The 25230-nt window shown below is 36.6% G+C and overlaps 3 protein-coding genes across 8 annotated transcripts in view; all 3 read left to right on the top strand.

The window, feature by feature from the left end:
* Positions 1–704: 704 nt before the first annotated feature.
* Positions 705–6775, top strand: LOC306881962 (zinc finger protein 414-like). 2 transcript variants are annotated; one of them, XR_013785201.1, is made up of 8 exons: positions 705–832; positions 1186–1242; positions 1344–1454; positions 1615–1720; positions 2225–2766; positions 3774–3844; positions 4456–4608; positions 5856–6775. XR_013785201.1 is itself a non-coding variant. In XM_079436359.1 (7 exons), the coding sequence occupies exons 2-7, from the start codon at positions 1236–1238 to the stop codon at positions 5930–5932; spliced, it is 996 nt and encodes a 331-aa protein (XP_079292485.1). In that variant the 5' UTR covers positions 705–832; positions 1186–1235; the 3' UTR covers positions 5933–6775. The 2 variants fall into 2 exon arrangements, 1 of the variants encoding a protein (XP_079292485.1); XM_079436359.1 differs by lacking the exon at positions 3774–3844.
* A 1167-nt stretch (positions 6776–7942) lies between these two features.
* On the top strand, positions 7943–18507 carry LOC306881078 (protein ENL-like). Of its 5 annotated transcripts, none has more exons than XM_079434981.1 (12): positions 7943–8052; positions 9550–9730; positions 11128–11210; positions 11810–11953; positions 12057–12182; positions 13492–14091; positions 14177–14252; positions 14333–14441; positions 14617–14716; positions 15508–15573; positions 15679–15750; positions 16462–18507. In XM_079434981.1, the coding sequence occupies exons 1-12, from the start codon at positions 8041–8043 to the stop codon at positions 16588–16590; spliced, it is 1698 nt and encodes a 565-aa protein (XP_079291107.1). In that variant the 5' UTR covers positions 7943–8040; the 3' UTR covers positions 16591–18507. The 5 variants fall into 5 exon arrangements, with proteins under 5 accessions (XP_079291107.1, XP_079291105.1, XP_079291106.1 ...); XM_079434979.1 differs by having other exon boundaries at positions 15508–15582; positions 16462–18305; XM_079434980.1 differs by having other exon boundaries at positions 7960–8052; positions 14174–14252; positions 16462–18355.
* A 257-nt stretch (positions 18508–18764) lies between these two features.
* Positions 18765–25230, top strand: part of LOC306881230 (histone deacetylase complex subunit SAP130-like) — a 28415-nt gene continuing 21949 nt past the window's right edge. The window contains exons 1-10 of the mRNA XM_079435224.1: positions 18765–18836; positions 19604–19732; positions 20430–20695; positions 20830–20991; positions 22064–22187; positions 22270–22391; positions 22479–22603; positions 23547–23691; positions 23770–23860; positions 23972–24076. Of these exons, the coding sequence (XP_079291350.1) occupies positions 19627–19732; positions 20430–20695; positions 20830–20991; positions 22064–22187; positions 22270–22391; positions 22479–22603; positions 23547–23691; positions 23770–23860; positions 23972–24076 (1246 nt within the window). The 5' untranslated portion in view covers positions 18765–18836; positions 19604–19626. The remainder of the gene's footprint in view (positions 18837–19603; positions 19733–20429; positions 20696–20829; positions 20992–22063; positions 22188–22269; positions 22392–22478; positions 22604–23546; positions 23692–23769; positions 23861–23971; positions 24077–25230) is intronic.

The following is a 25230-nucleotide window of genomic DNA, read 5'->3' as shown; positions in this document are numbered from 1 at the left end:
TCTTCTGGTCTTTATCTTCTCTATGAAATTCCAAACGAAATGCATATGCATTATTAATTAGTTAGTGTAATACCCATATTGTGTACAGTATCCATTTCTGCTACCTGGTGGCACACTCTCACGCATTCTCTCTTTCTAGACTACATATAATCCATTTAGATTCTGCATCCTGTTCATGCAGCAAAGGTTTGGGAGAGACATTTAAATCCCTCATAATCACTCATATACATGCGGGATAACAGCAGCAATGAACAGGAGAAAATATAACTGATCAAACCAGATGTGCAATAAGCATGTAAATGAAGACTAGACCACTAATAGAAACGTTTGTTCATATTCTTATCAAGACATTTTTAAACATAAGTTTATTATAATAACAGTGTCATGACGTTACTGTCCAAACATGTAGGTATAGCTGAGATAAATTTCAGTTTTTAAAATTAATTTCAGTAATTAATTTGATCACAAGCACAAGGTTAAACAACATAAAAACTTAAAAGATGTACAGCAATCGTCGTGTACTTGTCTCATTTATGTGCCTTGTCTACATGCCGTGTGGATAACAAATGACCAAAAATAAAATCAAAAGATTTCCTAATCAGCAACTGTGTGCTGCGTGGAATATTGATTAATGCAAATGCAATCATCGTCTATGTTGTCATCAGTGAACAAGACGAACTGAAAACGGGAACTTAAGTTCTCGCGATATTTAATGATGAACGTAACGCACGTAGACAGGGTGGAAATACGGTGTAGCTAGATAACCGCTTTCATTTGAATTAATGTCTGGTTTTAAAAAGAAGCTTTGAAAACGTTGAGAAATCCATTCAAAGTAAGTGTCATAGTAAGTGCACTATAAATAATTGCTCATGAACACAAGTATTCTAAACAGATAGTGCGATGTTTTGTTGTCTGCTAACGTCACTGATTGTTTACGCTTGGTGAGATGATCTGTTAGTTTTATCAGTAAAGTCGATGGATTGCTTATTGTTTAAACAAACTCTATTGATCATGTGCATATTATTCTACTAATTGTTTACGTCTTGCATGTTCCTTTTTACACACGCACGTTAGAATTTACTAGGTGCCATTCACCCTGAAGTGTGTAAGAGCAATACTGAACTATATCATATTTTATCACATTTATTTAGTCTAAATCAGGGCAATTTTTATCCTTGGGTGCAGGTCTGGTTGGGAGAGGAACCACTCCATTACCTCAACTACAAGCAATCACCATGGAGGGTAACATATGCCTTTATCAGTACTATGCTTTAATTTCTGTTTCAATGTTCATGCATATTAAAGCCCAGTATAAGTAGAACTAGTATGCAATGTTCCACCAGGCTGTCAAATGTCCTGCTCGTTTTTTGGGTGCAAGAGGACCTACAATAGCCCAGAAGCACTGAATAGTCATCTTCAGGACCATCAAAAGAACACAGCCCAGTCTCTTCCAGGTATAACATCAACATGCTGGGTTATTTTTTTTTTATTTTTGTTTGTTAGTTGTGCACTTGGTGAATGAAATGATGTTTGCAAACATTTAATCGATTAATTTATCATCAGAAATGGTGTCATGTCAGAAATTTCGTATCTAATGCTCTGTCCTTTATTTAGGGAAAACCTTCCTATGCTCTCATATAGGATGTGATGGTTCATTCAACAACATGCAGCAGCTAATGGAACATATGAGGCACCACCATAAACCAAATTTTTTCTTCCTGTGAGTTCTTATAGATTTGCTTTTAGGTTTCTTTCTTAATAAGGTTATTTCATTTTTTTTTTTTTTTTTTTTTGCCAGTCCATAATTTCTCATAGAGGCTCTCTGATTTGGAAACATATTCATTGAATATCTCAATGAAAAGATGGGGGGCATACGCCACCAAAGAAAAGTCTGTTGTCACAGGACGATCAAGTTCTGATGTTTTTTGTGGGGGGTTTTTTATATACAAAAATTGAGATAAACAAAAAACTAAAAAAAAGATGCAATGACATAGTTAAAACATTCTGTAGTGTGAGTTTTTGTAAATACTACCATGTATTGTGCACGTTTTTTGACAGACAAAATGTTACATTCAGTTGTTGCTGAATAATTTTTTTCTTTAATTTGAAGGTAAAGTTTTTTATTTTTTTTTTTTTTTTTATAACTTTTCTAGCACTTATGTTCTGGTCTAATGTTTGTTTCAGCTTTATGATTCTTCATTATCATAATTTTTATGTCCTTCAGGTGCGAGAGCTGTAGGGCCAAACTGCGTTCTTACGGCTCTCTTCTCAAACACCTGCAGACCTGTGCTAAAGTTGCTAAGAACAAGGCTGCAAAAATAGAGGCTGGAACGGCACCTGATGCAGATCCCACCAATGTTCCACCCACTTCCACTGACATGGAATCATCTGGACCCCTCTTAGCCCCAAATGCACCTGAGGAGATGGAGTCTATGCCCTCTTTGCCCTCAAATCCAACACTGGCAAGCATGCCAGTAACCCAGCGGCCCCCAGAAAACAACGCATTCACTAACCCCATACCTGCAGGGCCTGTAACTGTGCCCCTTGCCACTCTAAATCCTGCTTCGATCCAAAATCTTCCTTGCCAACCAGAATCTCCCTACAGCTCCTTTCCACCTACTCTGTCTCCTGTTAACCCAGCCTTCCAGGCAGATCTGGGCCTACAGCAGCAGCAGAGGTCTCCCAGGTCTGGTCCTCCCAGTCTGCCCACTTCACCGCCCCTGCCGTCACCACCAGGATCAAACGCAGTCTGGAGGAAGAACCAAGGTGAATGGATCTCATAAAGCTTTCCTCTGTGAGTGAGGAAAGCCAACTTAAAACAAGTGTCAATGCTCACAATGGGCCTCATTCACTAACTGTGTGTACTCATGAATTTGTGCATGAAATCTGATCATGATTCATACAATAAAGTATTAAAACATTCTAAATTAATGGAAAAATGTCAGTATAAAAATTCTGAACATGTTAATATGACATAGATGCACTATTGGTCAAACGTTTGGAATAATAAAAAAGAAAAATAAGAACTTTGGATTTTTTTAATGTTCTCCAAGGCTGCTTTTATTTGATCTAAAATACAGTATCATAAAATACAATAAAACTTTGAACTATTTTTTTTATAATTTTTTTACGTTCATAATAATAAATGTTGCAAATCAGCATATTAGAAGGATTTCTGAAGTATCACATGACTCTAAAGACTGGAGTAATGGCTGCTGAAAATTCAGCTTTACCATCATAGGAATAAATTACATTTTAAAATATATTCAAATAGAAAATATGTATTTTAAATTGTAATTATATTTCAAAATATTACTGTTTTTACTCTATTTTTGATTTCAAAATGCAGTCTTGGTGAGCATTTTTAATAAACAATTATTATTCCAAACTTAATTTTGCCTAATGACTTCAGGCATGTTTTCAGTCATTTAGAATAATCCAAATTCACTCAACAAGATTAAGAACAAATTCATGTGCGTATGCACTTGTTGTGAACTAGGCAGACATTTTTCATGAGAAGTTCTCCTGTCTGCATAAATACAAATCCACACAATTATTATTGAATGAGACCCACTGTTTCTTAAATCATCCTACATTTTAGACCCTGTTCACCTGTGTATTTTCCAGTTTGCTCAACTGATCTCACCTGCTTATCAACAGGTGTGAGTCCTAATGAAAGGGAATTTGTAAGTCACTTGGGGGGGAAATGCTTAAGCCTTGGCCATGGCCGCTTTGAGTGAACTGTGTTTTGTCATGTTGCACTGTCCTGCCAGACCCGCCCGGGCCCCTTTTGCACAGATGGAACTCTCCGAGCAGTCAGAGTTTAAATAGAGATGAAGTCCAGGTGAGGCACAGAGACTCCACACACACATTGCTTGAGGGAACAATCAGATCTTCCCTCAAATGATGCTTTAGATGCTAATCCTCCTCCCCTTCCCCTGCTCTAACCGGGCTCAGTGTTTCCCTGGGTGTGCCATCTAGCTGTACGACTCAGTCCACTCCCATCCGATCCTAAACGCATATGTCCAGGTGCTTCACTAACATGCAATAAAACATCAGAGAGTGTGCTTTCAGGGCCGGTGTTCCTTTACTTCACTTCTTCCCCTTCCCATTAGCATTTTGTAAAAATCAGGTAGTAATTTCTGGCAAGAGATGGTGCTTTATCATAATAATTAACCATGTGTGGAGAAGTTGACAGTGCTTGCTAATTCCAACACCTTTGTGCCCATGTTCATCTGTCTAAACTGGGCTTAATGATGGTTTTAATTGTGTTGCTCTTGTATATATGAGCCAATGCCATTGATCACTGGGTTCTTTTTCCAGCTCAATCTGATACTTGTACTGGTGAAGGTTTTTCTGTCTGTCTACAAACATTCTCAGCGCACGTATAACCATGAGTATAATAGTCTGAGTTAATTTTGACTTTAATGATTCCCCATTGATTAAATCTGTCAGGTCAGTCCTTCAACTGCCGCATCCTGTGGGAACACACAAGAGGTCGGTACAGTTGCCTACAGTGCGGCCACTGCACCCCAGACCGGGGGGAGATGACCGCTCACATTGAGGGCCAACACAAGAACCCGGGGGGCAAAGTGAACACTGATCATGGTATGACTTCCGTACTTCATTGTTTAATTGAATAAAGTGCACTTTTTATTTTATTTCATTGGGTTACAGGGATAGCCCAAAAATGAACATTCTCTCATCATTTACTCAAAACCTGCTGTGATTGCTCCAAACCTGTATGAATTTCAGTCGATGGGTACCGTCAACTGTTTGGTTGAATTTTCATTTTTGGGTGAACTATCCATTTTAAGACTGGAATACACTACATGACTTTTGCATAGATTTTTGCCCCATTTTCCAGTCTATATGAGTCAGTGTTAGTTGCCAGAAGTCAAGAGCTCATCTGCAGGTTTTGGTTTGTCAGAGTTCACAGAAAACACCTAGTGTATGATGACTGTTTTTTTTAGTTTCAGATTATGAACCTATCCAGCCAGTGGATATCAAATGTATTTTCAACCAAGTTTAGAACACATATGGTTTTCATTTGTCATGGGTCTAGGGTTAGGGGCAAATGATACTACATGGGTTTGAATATTGAATATCCTCAGTTGTTTAGTGTAAAATGTCCTGTTTTTCGCTGTAACCATTTACAAAGTTTGCCTAGTGTTTTAAAATATGTTCCAATATTAGAAATTGTGTAGTGCATTTCAGTCTTGAAGGAATGGGGATTGTGCACATGACAAAATTCTAAAGGCTGGAATACATTGTAAAAAAAAATTTGGTCTGATATTTTGAGCCAACTTTAGAACAAATCGTATTCATATTGTGTCTCCTAATAACAAGGCGCATGTTCCTGTGTGAGTTTGTTGTATTTGGAGCAGCTTTTATGTCTAGAGGTGTGTGTGTGGTCTTTAGTCGTTTAGTGTATGGTGCTCAGTTTTTCTCTGTAACCATTTACAAATTCAGCAAGTGTATGATGCGTAGTGTTTTAAAAGCTCTTTAGATTAGAAAAGTCCTGTAGTGCACTGTATTCTACGGAAGCGTATTGCATTCACTTGAGGAAAAAAAATCTACTCTGTTTTTCTGAATTAACGAGTTAATTATCTCAGAATTACGAGAATGTTTAATGAAAAAAAAAGTTTTTGCTCTGTTTTTCTGAATTAATGACTTAATTATCTCGTAATTCTGAGATAATTAACTCGTTAATTCAGAAAAACAGAGTAGATTTTTTTTTTTCCTCAAGTGAATGCAATACGCTTCCGTAGTATTCCAGCCTTTAGCCTTTTGAAATGAAGTACACAATATAGGGATGTTATCTCACCTGACTGAACCTTCTGTGTATTTTACAGATACAGAGATTGGCACCGCATCTTTACTGGCTAAGACTTCACTAAACTCTGAGAACTCCACTTATACACAGCTCTAACATGAGATGCTAAACCTGCTGATTGACAAATAATTTTTGTGGTAGCATTTTATACCGAGGGAAATACTCAGTTTTCATTTCACCGACAGTGTGGACATCAAGCATCTGTGATCTGGATCTGTCAATAGGCTTGTTTGAGATGAGCAAAATCTGCGCAGAACCGATCACCGGTGATCAGCGCGAGATGCATGCCGGTTAGAAATGTGTCCGAGTGCGGTCCGCCTTGCTCTGATGTCATGCTGACGTATGTCAAAAATCTCTCGCGAGCGCAAGGCGCACGTGTCGGATTCTGCAGTCGAGCGCAGTTGCTCTCCACCAACTGCGCTGATCAAAAGCATCATGGGAAACGACTTGCTGACGACACAGCTTAATGCTCATTGGCTGCGAATGTCATCTGATATTTTTCCCCTTAATCCTAAATCCATTAGCTATAGCCTAATACTATTTACTTTTTCTATAGTGCTTTATTTATTTACCCTTTTTTATTTTCTTGGTTTGAAGTCCTGTTTGTTGTAATTTTCTCTTTATGTATTGTATGCTGGTGTTAATTTTGTACATTTACATTTTTGTACAACATTATTCCATTAAATAAATTAGTCAATCCATCAATACATGCATGCATAGGCTACATCTAATGTGACGGTTTTGCAATTAGGCCTCATGTTTGTGTGTTTTTATCTGAGATCTTTATCTGGGTATGTCTTATTTCAGGAGTGCAGTAAACAAAGCCCACACATGCATGCTAATTTCTTAATTTAAAATGTGTTTTTGTTTCATATTAATTTTGAATAATAATTTGCTGTACGCACTTTTCCTAATCATTAAACATGAAATTCAAATTTACATTAAGGTGACAAACAATTGTGTAATATATTTATATGGAATATGTTTCATGTAAAAAAGGGATAGTAGAGACTCGAACCCGCAACCTTCGGATTACAAGTCCGACTCTCTAACCATTTGCCTTCTCTCACAAAACTTTTGCGTTCCATCGCAAAACCAGTTGAGTTTATTTTACAGCTTGCAGTGGTTACAGCTCCTTATGTTCACAATGGAGCGGTTCATACAGTTTTATTTTGAACTTGGACTCAAGTATAAAGAAATACTGTAAGTGCTTAGTTCAAGGCACGGTTTTGGGTCATTCTATACGCTTAATGCATTAAAACAGTGACATTAGAGGACAAAATTTCATAAAACCTGATGATTTTTTTTTTGGCTAATATTAATAACCTTATTAGTATTATTACTAAGCAGAATAGCCCAGAGGTAGGTAGGCTAATGAATGAAAACGGTGATTTAAAAACAGCAAATCCGTTGCATTCATATTCTGGGCTATTCTACTTTATTAATAGTATTATTAATAAGGTTATTAATATTAGCCTAATAATTTTATTAGTATTTATTATTATCGAATTTGGTCCTCCAATGTCACTGTTTTAATGCATTAAGCGTAGAATGACCCAAACCGTGCCTTGAACTAAGCACTTACTGTATTTCTTTATACTTGAGTCCAAGTTCAAAATAAAACTCTATGAACCGCTCCATTGTGAACATAAGGAGCTGTATGAACCACTGCAAGCTGTAAAGTAAACAGGAAGAGTTTCTCGGGGGAATGCAAAAGTTTGAAAAATATTTTTTCCTCCCACCATCATGTCCCATAAAGGGCTCCGTAGAAAATCTACATGAATTTCCGTGGAGGAATTTGTGTTTTTAAGTATTTAATAATAGTCTATGTAATGTTAATAAATAGTATAGTTGCATTTCATTATATATATATATATAGTAATTAATAGATATAAATTGAAAGAAATACTTTAAGAAATGCACGAAAGAAAGTGACTGAAAAACTTCCGTAAAATACAGTAATAGGTGGAGTAACTTTAAGTATTTGCATAGTGTATAAACAAATAAAAACAGTGTCTGAAAGATGTGAAAGAGACACACTGGGAGATAAGAGCCATTCTGCTTTTATTTTAAAAACTGTCAGTGTCGCGGCCATTTGTTCAAGCTGTTCAGTTTCTCGCTTCACACTCCATCAGATGTGTAACAGCGAGGATGTACATTCAACGCTTTTGTAAATAGACTAAACAACCGGAACATAGGCAACAATGGAGAACATGGTAATAAGACTTTACTGACAATGCCAGACAGCCAATAGTGAGGAAAATACATGGTTTTATCACTAAACATTTATACTGAAAGACGAGGCCAACGTTTCTGTGAAGATGGTTAGGATGCTAATTTAGCCAGCTGATTCTTCTTACGAGGCTTAAAGCAGGAAACCCGCGGAATTACATTAGTGTTTTATGTAAATTTATGTCGCGACGAAGATATTCTTGTAGAAACCAATATGTCCTTTTCTAAACCTCAGCATTTGGCTTATAGGACAGATGGACTCTTGAGTTCCAGCACTCACTAGCTGTCCAGCTAGCCCGGACCTGTCTCAAAACCTACTGAATTGCCTACTTAGACAGCATTTGGGGCGCCCTAGGAGCGCGCGAACATTCGAACGCTTCCTCGATCAAACATGCTGTCTAGATAGGGTGCTCACTTAGGATTTGAGACAGTCATCAGGAGAAAATTCTTCCATTTCAAGGTTGGACGCATGAGTAATGTTGGCTTGTATATTAAAAGCAAAGCTTAGATTATAAATATTGAGTGATGGAATATTACATCTGCTGTGTGCATCTTTAAATGATTAAACAACAAAAAAAAAGACCTCTTTTTTTCACATGGAACTAGAAGTGTGAAATGAAATTCTGCCATGTCTTTGAAGTTTAAGTAACTACATGGGTATAAATAATCACAATTAATTAATTAAACAACATCTGACAAATTTCAATAGAAATACAAACCTGAGAGGTCTGGTCAGTACTGAATAACAGTTCATTATCTTTGCAAAATTCCAGAGCTCTTATTGACTTGATTTAGCTAATCAAGTGTTATACCCTGTAGACTGTTTGAATTCAATCCAATTTCATTAGACATTATTGTTCGATTTAAAAAATAGAAATAATCAAAATATAGTATATGTGACATATAATAATATACTAGGATGCTGATATCTATCAATATGTCAGTCTGTCTGATAGACTTTGAAACATCAAGCTTTTAAATCTACTTGCCAGGCTTTCTCAAGCCAACATCAATTATGAATTGACAAACTTTTTATCTAGTTATTTTTGACTGCTTGTGTAGTTTTGTGTTATGCAGTAAAAATGTTTTAGGCACAGATATGATGCAAACTCAGTCAACTCTGGCAAGGAATTTATTAACCATTGAGCTAAAGCATACAAGCCTATCAGTCATTTTGTTTCCATACCAAGAAAAGCTGTAAACAGTAAACCATCACGTGCATGTAGAATGTCACAGAACTGTGAATTTCCGTCTCTAGATGTCAGAGAGCAAAAGCTGGTTGATTTCTCACAGATATAAACAGTAGATATAACAGTGGTGTCGAGAAGTTGGCCAAGAGCTTATTTTAGTCTCACTCTGAGTTATACATGTCTCTCATTGATGAAGTATTGCAGTATTTTTTTGCATTTCAACAGTACTACTGTTGTAGGACTCAGAATAGAGAAGACTTACAGATGACTACTGCTTTCCTCTTATTTCAGTGCACTGTGCAGGTGAAACTGGAGCTGGGACACAGAGCCCAGTTAAGGAAGAAAGTCACAACCGAGGGCTTCACACATGACTGGATGGTGTTTGTTCGAGGCCCAGAGGCATGTGACATCCAGCACTTTGTGGAGAGAGTTGTCTTCCACCTTCATGACAGCTTCCCAAAACCCAAGAGAGGCAGGTTTTAATTTGAGTCAACGTCGTTACACTGTAGCTTTATACAGTACTCGCAGCCATGTAGGTTAAAGTCCCTTTCAATCAGGATTAATTCAAGAATCCATTTGTGTGTATGCCCATTTTCTTCTGTTGAGTTATCATGATTAATCCTGCCCCTTTAGCCCATGCTGTTGCCCAAACTAATATACTTTGTGTAGTTCCAGCATATGACTAAATTACAGTTTTAACATAGGTTTCATACTTAAATTAAACAGGTACGATTTCTATTCGTTTTTAATTAACTATTTGCATATATTTTATTTAAATAATCATATTTAAAAAATATATATATTCAAATTGCTTAGAATTAGAATAAATCTGTGAATTGTGAAAACAATTACTATTATTGAGTTAAAAAGTATGAATGTGGTTCAAATGTGGCTGGCTGTGGAACAATCAATATTTAGCTAAACTGTATGAGATTTGGATTGATTGATGATATTGTTCTGGGTATTGTGTTTTTAATACACATTCAGTTTAATAGTATTATATATTAGATCTCATACCTGTTTCATTTTTGTAAGACAGACAACTATATCTCAAAAAATTCTGTCATCATTTATTCAACCTCATGTGATTTTAAACCCAGAGTTTGGTTAATAATTAAGATATTTTTAATGCAACCTGAGAGGTTTCTGTCCCTCTATTGAAAGTCCAGGTAACCAAAATTAAAAGATCAAAAAAGGTTATAAAGGTATAATAAAATGAATACAAATTAATTGAGTCATTTAATTCAAGTCTTGTAAAGAGATATGATTGTTTTATATGATAAACAGAATGAATGTAGGCTTTTATTTACATCTAAACAATGTTGAACTATCCCTTCAATTTCTTTTAGGAATGTTTCACAAATAAATGTTCAGCTTTTTGTGATTTGTTTATTTTCCACAAAGTAAAAAAGCTGGACAAACATCTTTTAAGTATGATTTCGTGATTTTTTCCAGGTGTTGTATTTGAAGGTGAAGTGTGTCATTTTTTAATGTTACTTTCTCCTATCCCAGTTAAATGTGCAGAGACAACCATAAGTAAGCCATTTGTAGTTTGACTTCCCAAAACGTGTAAACACTGTGTCTCTGGAGTGCTTTCAGAGTATCTCCCTGTTTGTTTGAGTGGTCTGATATGTTCAACTCTGGCTAAACCAATGGTGTGATTTGGGGGAGTGTTGCGGAAACCTGTTTGGAAAAAATGGTTATTTTTGCAATTCCATTGTGTCAGTAGTGGCAAAGAAATAGCACACTTCACCATATTGTAATATGTGTGAACATGTACATAGTGCATTCTAGTTTCATATTTCTGTTTCATTTTGAACTGTTAATGTTTAGCAATACATTTTTCACAATATTTTTCTTATTTCACAGTTTGTAAAGAACCCCCGTATAAAGTGGAAGAGTCAGGCTATGCTGGTTTTCTCATGCCTATAGAGGTCTATTTCAAAAACAAGGTGAGCACATCCCATATCTACAGCAATATCTGCATTTCTTTTGTCTTCTTTATGAATAATCGTTATGTAAGAAAAGTTCAGCACAGTGTTACGCTCAGTCTTTTTAGATGCGTGTTATTTTGCCAGTATTGGAAAAATGTTGTGATGAGGAGTTTTGCAATTCAGTAAAGGTAAAGGTCACACAACTAGATAAACTCACACTAGTATTTGCACTGGGAGCTTACAGACACGCTAACAGAGAATTGACATGAAGCTATTGAACTACAGAGAACTTGGAGGAGTGTAAATGGTAAGAATATGTGAATTTGTATTTCGCTTTAAGACTTACTTCCGTTTCATATCATTAGCATTTTGCATATTTACTTTTCCAGAATACGTAGTGGAATATTTATGGGGTTTTTCCATTTTCTCTGTTGTTCCTTGAAATGTTATCTACCAAAGATTTTACTTTGACCTTACTTAACTGTAAATGTTTCACACACTGCTAGTCTGAGGTTCAAGGTTTGATACGGACGTTTATACTTTTATCAACTCATTTTCTTTATTAAATATTTGTTTTTATCTATAAAGCCTGAACATGCTTGCCTCTTCTGTCACAGGAGGAGCCTAAAAAGGTGTGCTTTAATTATGACCTTTTCTTGAACCTTGAGGGCAACCCACCTGTCAACCACCTGCGCTGTGAGAAGCTCACATTTAACAACCCCACACACGAGTTCCGACGCAAGCTGGTCAAGGCCGGTGGGGTGAGTGGGACTGTTTGTCTTTGCTTTTTCTCTACCTCTATAGTCAGCTCTTTTCAACGGATTCTCACTCTCTCTTACTGTTGGGATGTTATTCGTGTCCCAGGCTGTAGTTATTCCTGAGGGAGCGGAGATGATGCCAAGGCCCAGTCCAGATTATCCAATGCTGCCTACTATTCCACTCTCTGCCTTCTCAGACCCCAAGAAGATCAAGTCCTCTCATGCAGTAAAGGTTAGTAATAAAGTCCTTCTTTGGTCAGTAAGTTATTTAAATTATTCAAAATATTTATTTAAATTATTTTCTAAATATATTTAAAGTGTTTAAGATATTCAATATCTTATATCTGTTTGCTTAAACGGGAAAAAAATGAAAATTCTATCATTTACTTGTTTATGTTGTTCCAAAGCTATATGAATTTCCCTTTATATTTGAAACGCAAATGAAGATATTTTTTAAGAGATATATGACCTTCCATTGAAAGGCCATTCCAAAGAAACTTTCAAAAACGTTAATGAAGAGATCATTAAACTAATGATCAGTTTAATGATAGTCTTCTGTAGAGATACAATCGCTTTATATGATGATCAGATTTAATTAGGCTTTTAATTGCATAAACATTGATCAGCGCATGTATATAGAGCACATCAAATATGCTTGCTTGACATGTAAAACCAAAGAGGTTAATCGGAGTGTAACGCAAACACATTTGAACTAGAGATTTCAATTTTTCAGTCCTGCTCCTGCAACATTCTGACTCGCTTCTGCTAAAAATATGTAATATTTCTTCCCACTTCCTCTTTTATGTTTAGTCCCACTCGTGCCTTCAAAATCCCGTAATTAGATTTTACGTTATGCAGATTTTTCAGCCCTGTTCCAATATGATTCTGTTCCACTCCCGTGTCGTAGGCTATATTTTCAAATTTCCACACATGACACAGAAGAAAAAAAGAAAGGTGCTTTCCCTGGCTGTCACATACAAATGAAAAACAGAGAGAATATCCAAGCCTGTGGCAGAATACAGTTTTTTTTTTAGCACAGTAGACGAATAACATTCTGTACCTTAAAACATGAAATAAATTTGAGTAACCTTTCATTTCTTTTTTGGATAGTTATATTTTGCGGGAGTCCTAAGAGTCATTTTCTGTCTCCTACTTCCCGCACACAAATACACAAATCGATATCTTCCCTCCTGCACCCATACTCGGCAATCGGATCAGACTTCTAATTTGAGCATCAGTCAACCATATCTTATAATTGAACCGTTAAATTCATATGTATTACTTTTTGAAGCGTCAAAGTTTTGGTGGGACTTTCAATGGAGGGACATAAATCACTCACATTTTGTTAAAAATATCTTCATTTGTGTTTCGGAAATGAACAAAAGTTTAATGGGATTGGAAAGATATGAAAGTGAGTAAATGGTGACAGAAATTTCATTTTTGGGTGAACTATCACATTAAGTTTAATTTTTTCTGGGTGGATATGTGGTTGCTTCTGAGTATGTACTGAATGATTAGTCATTTCAAAATTTTTATTGTAGGAGTCAAGTAAAGATGGAGGAAGTGGGAGCAGCAAAGCCCATAAGGCAACCAAAGAGCACCGAGAGCGCACACGAAAGGATTCAGAGAGCAAGGCCACATCCAGAGAGAGCGACCGCGAGAGTAGCAAGTCCTCACGAGACCAATTGTCATCCTCTTTTTCAAAGAAAGCCCCAGACGGCAGAGGAAAAGATGAGGGGAAAACTGTGCCCAAACAAGCCTTCAAAGAGCCCAAACTCACAGTTAGAGAGTCCAAGATGGATGGCATGTCTCCAAAAGGTGGAGGAGCGGTGACGGGCGGAGGGGGACAGCTGGATGCTCGTGCTCCGAGCAAGAGGCCCTCGTCCGCCTCCGAGTCTCCAAAGCTGAGTACCAAGAAACAGAAGAGGATGGGCTCTGAGGGCATGAAGGGGCCTGTGAGCGGAAGCTACAGCAGCAACTCTCCCCGCATTACCTCAACAACACCCTCCTCATTCCCCGAGAAGAAAACCCCTAAAGATAAAGGCCACTGGGCAAAGATGAAACCAGAGGTGCAGGAAGTGAAAAGGCAGCCAGAATCCGACGAATCCAACTCTGAGGATGAAGCCTCTTCCAAATCAGAGGTATGTTTTGCTTTTCCCATCAGCAGAACATGGATTTGAATGTATTTGAATTTAGTGAAGCTCAAGGATGTTGTTTATTTAGCAGTCGGCTCCATCCAGTCCATCTAGTTCCAGCTCCAGCTCTGATTCTGACTTTGAGCCGTCGCAGAAGCAAGGCCAAGGTACGGAGTTTAATCATGAATTCTACGATCAGGAGTGTGTCACCTCATTGAGTTTGGTTGAACGTGATGATTGTGTGCAGGGCCGCTCCGTTCTATGGTAGAGGATATGCGCTCTGAAGGCTCTGATGATGACAGCAGCTCTGAGGTCGAGACGCCCATGAAGACGACTCCACCTAACCAGGACTCTCGGTCTGTGCCAAGGACTTTGTATTTGATCTAATTTGGTCTTTTGATTTTCAGTTCAATTTTATTTAAAAAGGAAACATAAATGAAAGCAAATGCCCACACATTAATGTTACCATAGTCATGTTGCACACTGAATTTAATTTATATTCCTTTCACAAGTTCATTTTTCTGTTTTCAGTTTAAGCATGGACAGTGAGAGTGATGGTAATGAGGAGTCCCGTCCTCCCAGCCAGGAAGCCCCCTCACCTCTACCCAAACTCAGCTCAGCAAACCTGAAGGTAAGATTGGCATTGCATTGCAAGGAAACTTTGGACTGGTTTATGCACTGAACATTAATTGGTGCAGGATTTCACTCAGAAATTGCTAGTAAATTTCACAAATAATTACAAAGAATTGCCAAGTAATGTACCTAATTGAACATGAAATGTAAAGACTGAAATAGTATTTTTGTGTAAAATATGCTCTAATAATCTGTTTTATTTACAACCTTTTTACAGTGAATCAGGTTTACAGTCAAACCAAAATTTATTCAGACACCTTCAACATTTCTTACATTATCTCAGTTTATTTGCTATAGTTTAGAAAATGGTAATAAAATATGGCAAGAACTCAGAATTAAACTGTGTCAGAACAAATCTTGATAATGTCAGATAACTTTGATAGAAAGGTATGTAATGAATTAGGTTGAATAGCTGTCAGCTGACTTAAATTTAAGTACACAATTAGATAATACCAATTTAGGTCAACCTTTAGGTCAACCAACTACCAAGTAATGCTTAATTTTGTTCAGTCTGTGGTGTAAAAAGGGTCGCATTAGTAATTAAAGAAAAACACTTGGTCAGGTTTTGTCCTGAGTTTTTATCCATTTTACTAGTAGTCCACTGTATGAAGTAGTTTTGGGTATAATATGTAACGGTTTACTTAATTTGCTATCCTCACTTACATAAATGAAATATAGTGTCCTGCACCCACTAGTAAAAAGATATCAAAAACTATATCTGGTGTCTGAATAATTTTTGGTTTGACTGTATATTTGAATTTGATTTTAAATCGTTTTGTCCTTTGTCAGATGTTAGGAAAAAAGAGCCCAGATTCTTGCACCCGCGAGAAAGTGCTCAAGAGGGGATACGACAAGGTAGGAAGGGTAAATAACTCATCATCATACTCATCAGTGACTGAAATACAGATTTTTATTGCACATAAAACTACAATGAAACTTAAATGATTGATCTGATTACAGGCTTATACAGAGGAGCTTGTGGACCTCCATCGTAGGCTGATGGCTTTGAGAGAGAGGAACATTTTACAGCAGGTAACAATAACGTTTTTCTTTATTTGGGTGTATTTTATGTGATCCTTGAGTTAGGGGAAGTGTCTAGCATGTTTTTTTTAAATGTTCAAACGTTACTCATTTAATAAGTTTGTCAAAAGTATTCTTTAATTAATAAATTTAATAAATAAAGTGTCCTTTAATAAATTTGTATAAAAACAAAAATGCCAATATCATCATGCATTATACCAAAATTCCCTTTGAATATTGATTAATGCATTAAAAAGTGTTGCCATACACTACAGTTCAAAGGTTTTTTATGTTTTTGAAAGGATTATCTTATGTTCACCAAGGCTGCATTTATGTTTTCTATTTTAATATATTTTATTTTCTCAGTTTCTATTTTAATATATTTTCTTTCAATGGCAAAGCAAAAGGATCACATGATCCTTCTGAAATCATTATTTGTGTAATATTTGAATGGAAACTGTAATTTATATTTTTTTTCAGGATTCACTAATGAATTAGAAAGTTTAAAATAAAAGCAATTATTTGAAATAGAAATCGTTTGAAACAATGTAAATGTCTTTACTGTTACTTTCAATTGAATGCATCCTTGATTAACATTTCTGGTAGTGTCTCTCGTTGTAGAACAGCTGATTTATGTGTGGTTCATGACACTTTTGTCACCTTTCAGGAGTGATGTTTGCTGCTTTTTGGTTGCCTTATGACGTATGCATTTGTGTCTTTTAGATTGTGAACCTCATAGAAAAGACTGGCCATTTCAACATCACCAATACAACCTTTGACTTTGACCTGTTCTCCTTGGATGAGTCGACTGTGCGTAAACTCCAGAGCTACCTGGAAGCCACATCCACATGACACAAGGAAGCTGCTCGGCCGTGATTTTTATGTGAGAGAGGCCTCTTAACTGACTTGGGGCAGAGGGAAAGGTATTGAAAGCAACATATAAATGCACAGGAACAAACAAAAACTAAATGAGCAAACAAAAAAAACTTTATACTGTAATAGAAATAAGCAAACAAAAGGACCAGGGGCATAAAGGGGCGGTATTCAGGGTTTATCTAATAACAGCACTGCGCATTGCACTAAGAATCAAACTGTTGGCACAATACTGTCCAAAATGGACAAGATCTCGCATAGGCACCGCGGATGAGATACCGTATTACAAGTAGGTACATTTCAAGACTGGTTTTGCACCAAAGCTATAACACTGGTGGAAAGGATCCTTTGCTCGGGCCTTGATGCAGGGGCGATGACTGAAAGACTGTGTCCCCTCTCTACCCCTTCACTCTGCTGCTCCGCGTACGTCAACCACTCAGCACAGCGTGGTGGCGTGGAAAGAGCCCAACTAGATCAAACCTTATCGGCATACTGTTTGTGTCTGCATAGCTTTGTAGCCCCATGTGTTGGATAAAGTACATACTCTCAAGTTTTGGTGATAGATGCTCCCTAGGATCAGCTAAAGGGGAAAAACTATCTGCCTTTGTAGTGCCTTTTTAAAAATATCATGTTTTTAATTATAATTGTTTGTGAGTCTCTCATTGGTCTTTGGATGACCAAAAATGATCTGTCAACATTAAAATGCCTGAAATTGACATTCAAAGCCCTTTTAAACACGGTTTAATACCTGTCTGGAGAGAACACGTTATGAGAGAAGCGTTCTGCATGTGTGATCTGAGAAGATCTTGTGCGTTATTCTATGTTTCTTGATGGTCAGCGACATGAAGTCAATTTGTTACGCATTTGAGGTTCTTTTGTAGTTTATTTAAGTAACTGTGCACTTTTTCTGGTCACTTCAGTGCTTTGTAATTATCTGATAACTATATTTATGATTATTTTCGTTTTTTTTTTACACATAATATTGACTTGCAAAAATGTACAGATTTTTGTCAATGTTTTTAAATGCATCTATTGAAGTCATATTATTGGTTATTCAATCACTTGAGAATATGCACACAGATTGAAAGGGGGACGTTTTGTCTGTATTCCAATGTTGCGATTGGAAAAAGAGTCTTCTGTTCACCTGAAGTATTATACAACTGAAAATGTATTTGTGTCAGATACGTATTGTCTGATGACATTGCTTTTTAAAAAGCATACCTGCTTGACATGTTATTCTTCATTGTCGATTGCCAGTTACCCTTTTTGATTCTCAATAATGTATGGTTATAAAGTAAACAATGTTTTCAGTGAAACGTTTGTGGCAGATGTATGTTACATCATGGGAAAGTTGCAGTGATCTGTGTCTGTGCATGATTGACACGTGAATAATCACTTGCAGGAATATGCATACAACATTCACAACCCTATACATGTATCAGCTATCCTCAGGACTATTGCAAATACAATAGATGCTCATAATAAATCCAAAAACATATAAGCGTTTGCTTCTCTACCATAAGAAGTAGCATATCAAGGGGAATGGGATCATTTACAGTATTTATGTAAATATGTAACAATGTGCATTAAAAAAGCTATCATATATTGAAAGCTGAAATTGTGGAACCATTAAAGCTCATTGTCCACGTTTAGTTTATATCAGTATGTGTGTTTATAAATTTACATTTTATATGATCTTTTTGTGTTGTGCCTACAAAATGAATACACCTCATAGCAATATTTTAAACATGACTGACTCATTGTCCAGCCTGTTATGAACTTATAATGGCCAAAGAGACTTTAAGTATTAGAAACGTGAATTTGTACTTTGTAATTAATAGATAGTGTGCCCCTTTGATTGTGTCCAGCCAATTAAAATTGCAATGGTTCAAATTTAACAATATAAATGTCATAACTTTTACTTCTGATTTGAAAGGCACCAAATTTGATATTTGAAGGACCTACATGTATACTTATACAAACCAATAACATCTAAACTTATGCCGTAAACTGGAGAAGTGTGATGCGATGAAGGTCGTGTGGATTGTTCTCAGAACATGAGAACTCTGTCAGGTTCGCGGACGCCAATAAAGTGGAATCCGAATTCGACTTTTATTTTGAAATTCAAGACCGGAAGTGGCTTACTGCAGCTTGATTCCCATTGATGCCAATGGTCGATTTGCCGGGATACGAAACGGATGGAGAGTGCAGGCGTCGTGTTTACGGTAAATCTGCGATTTTTCATTTGTAAACACAACAGTGCTGCTAGGGTAATGTTTTCGTGGCGTTCACATTCACACAGTTGCAGAATTACGACCATTAATGTGTATCTGAGAGAAATGATAATGTTTGTTGAAATGACTCATAAGATCTTTGGGCGACTGTTTTGATTTCTAAAACCCATTCTTTGTTATTTAAAAGGCGGAGTATATGGATATGAACTGATCTGTATTTTAAATTAGACGACATATGTGTTTTAAAACACGAGATGAATGGTAACCTCACGAGCCCATCCAGGAACAAAAGCTGCCCGTTTTGGTGTCCTGACATTCACCAGCGTTCAGAAATAATAATACAGCCAGATTAAATGCGTTTACTTTGCTATCAGGTGCTGTTGATTTCACATTTGTCGTGAAATTGAAGGTTGTCTAACCCTAGTAAGCGTATTTCACTGACATGACACTTGCGAAAAGGCCATTGCTACTTGATATTGGAGAAATATACCTTCACTTGGGGATGTTTTGTCTTTTATTCAACTTAATAGTTCTTGTTTTTGTGGTTATAACATACTACATAAAAGAGAACCATCTGAACACAAGATATTAACTGGTTTGGTTCAGCATATGGGTATGGTATACCAGGTCTCTAATGTGAGCTTCCCAGATATCTAGTAATAACCTGCAGACAGTGTGATGATGTCCTTTGTTTGAATTAAACACATATTTTTCTATTGCATGCTGCATTGTGTCCTTTGTATCCTCTGATTCTTTAGGAAGAACGTGAGAGGTCGTGAAGATGAGTTCTCAGCAGTATCCACGTCCAGGACTGCCATCTGGCCTGGGACAAGGACAAACACCAGGCAGTAACACTACAGGACATCCAGGAAGTCAGAAGAACACAGGTTTAAGACACATTGACTATTACAGACTAAAATAAAGAATTAGACCTTTACTATTACGCCTCTGTAATGTTAGTGGATGCTTAATAGATCAAAAGTAAATGTTTAGTTATATACACTATTATTCAAAAGTTTGGAGTCGGTAGGATTAAAAAAAAAAAAAGAGTTTTTTTTTAAGAAGTCTCTTATGTTCACCAATGCTGCATTTATTTGTTCAAAAATACAGTTACAAAATTGAAAAATTATTCATTTATAACCATGGTTGTCTATATTTTAAAATGTAATTTATTCGTGCTCTGGCAAAGCTGTCTTCATTGTCACACGATGCTTCAGAAATCATTCTAATATGCTGATTTGGTGCTCAAGAAACACTTCTTATTACTATCAAATGCCGAAAACAGTTGAGCTGCTTCATGTTTTTGTGGAATCTAGAATACTTTGATGAATAGAAATCTTTTGTAGCGTTATAAATGTTTTAGCTGTCACTTTTGATCATTTTAATCCATTATTGCTGAATAAAAGTATTAATAAAAAAAAACATACAGACCCAAACTTTTGAACGGTGGTGTAGTTGGAAATAGACAACTGGTTGAAAACCCTGCATATCAAATGCGAATGACAACAAACTTGGAAGATGTTGTACTCATTGTGATCAGTCTTGAATGTACACCATCAATTGACTTAATGTGGTTTCTTTAAGGAGGACATGAAGACTCTAATCATGCTCCACGTGAGCTGATGTCCAGCGGGGCTACAGTGTTCAGAGATGACAAGCAGGAGACGGTAGTGGTGCGACCCTACCCCCAACCCCAGACTCAACCCCCGCCCCACGGAACAGCTCAGTCTCTGCCCCCTCCTCTCCCTCAGCACCTCCCCATTCAACCAGGCATGCCTGTCTCTGTGTCGGCACCACCATCCCACCTCCCTCAGGGTCTTTCCCTAGCCTTCACTGAGGGTCCTCTGAAGGTATACCGGTATATTTACAAGTACCTTCAGTTTATAAAACTGATCCCTCTTGTCATCTACCTGAAAAGTCAAAAGAAAGCAAATGTAAAAAAGTATGTCCATGTTTGCTTACATCTCTCTTCTCTTTACTCCAGTCTGCTCTGAAGACGCCCATGCCAAGCCGTGTAATAGCTCCTGCACCTGTGTCAACACCGGGCCACCTCACTCTTCCCCCTAAGGTGTCTGGTCATATCACCGCTACCATGGAGTCTACACAGTCCTCTGGTATTCCTGTGGCGACCATCAGTGGTCAGCAGGTTAGTAATACTTTTTATTTTACTTTTAAGTTATTTGGCTTAGCTATAAGGGCTTTTTTTAATCAGGTGCACAGTTTTCTGTAATAGTGATTTATCTCACATTACATAAAATTTGAAATCATTACTATATGTTCACATTGAATCTCCAAATTAATTTCAGAAATAAACATGCTGCTAATTATATATGTGACCCTGGTCCCACAAAACCAGTCACAAGGGTCATTTTTTTAAAACTGAGGTTTATACAACACATGAAAGCTTTCAATTGATGTATGGTTTGTTATGATAGGACAATATTTGGCCGAGATACAACTATTTGAAAATCTGGAATCTGAGGGTGCAACAAAAATCTAAATATTGAGAAAATCGCCTTTAAAGTTGTCCAAATGAAGTTCTTAGCAATGCATTGAATTTACTAATCAAAAATTAAATTTTGATATCATTACAGTAGGAAATTTACAAAATATCTTCATGTAACATGATCTTTACATAATATATCTTAATGAATTTTGGCATAAAAGAAAAATCGATAATTTTGACCCATACAATGTATTTCTGGCTATTGCTTCAAGTATACTCATGCTACTTATGACTGGCTTTGTGCTCCAGGGTCACATTCTATTTGCTATTTTATTTTGTACTTTATTTATTTATTTTTTATTAGCAACAAGTCAAAATAGGAGCCTTTGGATAAGATGCACTGTGGGAGAAGGCCCAGAGTGGCATGTTGTTGCTGGTGTTTTTATTTTTAATATTTTTTTTTAATTATTAAAATTGATGGAATTGCTGAGTCCTGTCATTATTATTCCTTCATAATTATTTAACTAAATAAAAATGACTACATTTACACTAAATTTGTATTCTAGTATTTAGCACAGTAATAATGTACATTTTTCAAAAAATAAATGGTTAAAAATAATATAAAAGATATTTTATGTATTCTTAAATTATGTGAAAGGATTCACCCCTTGAGCTTCTTACCTCACAGGTAGGGGGTCATTTTCCTCATTAATAATAGGTCTTGCTGAGTGTCTGGTTTGGTTTTAATTGTTGTTGTTTTTGGCACAATAAGGGTCACACTGGTAACCTGCATCATCTAATGACCAACGTGCAGATCATCCGCAGCGGGGCCCCTGCGCTGCAGATCGGCTCCACTGCTGCCCCTCAGCATCCATTCACCTCCCATTTACCCAGAGGCAGGTTACAGATTTCAACCAGGTTTCTATTTCAACCAGTTGTAATGTTGGCGCACTGACTGATTTTGTTCTGTTGTCACAGGAGCGGCTGCTGCGGCTGTGATGTCAAGTTCCAAAGGAACCACAGTGCTGAGACCAGCAGCCTGTCCGAGCTCCGCCATGGGGCAGCCTACAGTCCAGCACATTATCCACCAACCGATTCAGGTTCATACACATGTAAACACATGTTGTCAGTTCTATTGAACACAGATTCATCCTGATGCATTTCATACATATCTGTTTGTATTACAGTCTAGGCCTATAGTCACTACCTCTACAGCAGTGCTGCCTACAATAGTGGCTCCAGTGAATGCAACCAGACCTCAGTCTCCGGTTATCACTACAGTGGCTGCCCACTCTGGAGACATGGTACACGGGTAAGACCCACCGTAATGAAACATTTTTAGAGGGCTGAAATGATAACGTTTAATTAGTGCTTCTTTGATTGTGCGTTTTTACTGTGTCAGCATCTGTTTCGTGGATAAGTTACAACAGGTAAACATGTCAGTTGTGTGGACACTCGTGCTTGGTTTCCAATATCGATTTCTCAGTTTTAATCAGTTTTCATTTTGATTAACCTTTTAGTCTTTACCATTTTCAGGTGGTACATGAACAAAACTCACTGTAGCTCACTGTAGTAACATTTGTAGCTCACCTATAATCAGAATACAGTTTTCATCATATAATCTCAAGTCTGGTGTAATTTTGATGCTCTTTAATGTGGCAAGACCGACTGTATCTGCCTCATATCAGGTGGCAGCGCAGATCACACATGAACTAAACATCTCTTTCTCTGTACTAGTTATAGCAAGAAATAAATATGAATAAACATAAGAAGATATGTTGAAAGATATAGAACAACTTACTGTATCATCATGTAAACGCTTAATCAGTGTTTCAACCGAAGACATCAATAAATCAGCTTACGTTTACATAAGCCATTTATTGTCTATTGTTTATTTATCAGCTAAAATTAATAACCTTAGTGAGGAACGTTTTATGCACATTATTGCATGTAAAGTATATTGTTACTTGGTTTCATGACATTTATTCAAACATACATTATGTAATGAATGGAATGGTTTGTCACAACCTCTGTTTAGATGTTTATATTAGTCAAAAAAATGAATTGGAGTAGAAAAATCATTATATCATTAAAAAGTTGATACAGAATTTATGCCTTGTGTGCAATGTAAATGTTTACAATTCAGTTTTATTTAAGTGTTATTAAATAAATGTTCAGTTTCTGTGCATCTCTATATTTATAGTAGTTGAATTGTGGAAAATATTAAACTGTAAATTTGTTTTTCTGGATTCCAGTCGCTCAGCAATGACGATCCACCCACCCCAAGCCACCTTGAGTATCCAGCGCCCTCCGCCCTCACGGGACATGCCCACACGGATCACCCTGCCCTCTCACCCTGCCATTGCTGCTCAGAAAGCCCTTTCTCACTCTGTTGCACAGGTTGAAATCATTCTGCCTCATCCTTTTGGAAATATAAAAAAAAGCAGGAAGTTATACCTCTCTTTTGCTCTGTCGTAGAAGACCATTTTCAGCACTGTGACACCTGTTGCTGCTGCAACAGTGGCTCCTATTCAGGCCACCCATACTGCACCGTCACCCACTACAACAGGTGGGTACACCAGTGATTCAGAGACATCCATGTAAATTGCATAGACTATTATGTTTGCATATGTATTACAGTACTAAAGACCTGCTGTGTCATTTTAACACATTTTTAAAGGCTGTACTCCACACACTCAAATATCCAGTAGCAGTATTGTCACTATGACGGTGGCCTCCCATTCCTCTCATGCCACAGCAGTGACCACATCCACCATCCCTGTGGGTAAGTTACCTTTAGCTCATCTGCTCTAGAATTGTTTTTATATCTAGTAGCACAGACGTAAATAGGTTTTATATTGTAGGTATAGTCTAATATTGTAAATATTTCAAGTAATGCTAGAGATTCAATTCAAGTTTATTTGTATATCGCTTTTCACGAAACAAATCATTGCAAAGCAGCTTTACAGAAAATTTTAAGTTTCTACATTATATTTAGGAGTAGGTTATTAGTGGTGACTATGGCAGAAAAAAATAGTGGGCAGTAAAAATCAGAGATAAGAGATTTTGTACTTATTAGTCAGATTTGTCAATCTTTGTGACATTCAGTGTAGTATGATGTAGAATACAAAATGATTACCTTATTTAACTTTAAGACTTTATAGTAACAGTGTGAGCAGATTATTATTTATTTATTGATTTAAACTATGAAATCTTAATGGTGAAATGTGATCAATAATATTTCCTACGGGTAAAATCAGAGACTGTGTAAGGCAGAGACAGTCCAATCATACACAAGTCGCAATTTCGCACAGCCGATTGGCTGTTCGTTTACTCTTGATCACATAAATCACTGTGCTAAAGTATGCCGTCAGAATTAAAAGATTAATACTTTTATTTAGCAAGGAATAAACATTGTTATAAATAACTTATTTCAAATAGACACTGTTCTTTTGAACTTTCTATTTATCCAAAAGTCCTGAAAAATACTGTATTACGGTTTCCACAAAAATATTACGCTGCACAACTGTTTTCAACATTTATAATGGTTTCTTGGGCACCAAATCAGCATACTAGAAGGATCGTGACACTGAAAACTGGACATTACACTTAAAAATATAAAAATCAAAAAGTCCCTTTTTCAGATTACTGTATTTTTAATAGTAACAATTTTGTAATTGGAAAGAGTTTAAACAATGTTTTTCATGTTTGTTTAATGAACCATAAACTATTATTGCAACTGTGGAACAGTCCTCAAGACACTTTATTATTTCCTTTTATTTTACCAGGATAGTCCCATTGAGATATAAAATCTCTTCTTCCAGGCAGTCCTGCCCAAAATGGCATCACAAAAAAGTTTCACACAAAACAGTTTACATATACATTAAAACTCGTACACACACAAAAAACGAATTTCTTAAAACATTTACACGTTTCCTT

Source organism: Barbus barbus, assembly GCF_936440315.1.
Source record: "Barbus barbus genome assembly, chromosome: 15".
NCBI lineage: Eukaryota > Metazoa > Chordata > Actinopteri > Cypriniformes > Cyprinidae > Barbus > Barbus barbus.
Note: the sequence above shows the minus strand (reverse complement) of the source record. Positions and strands in the feature narration are given on the sequence as shown.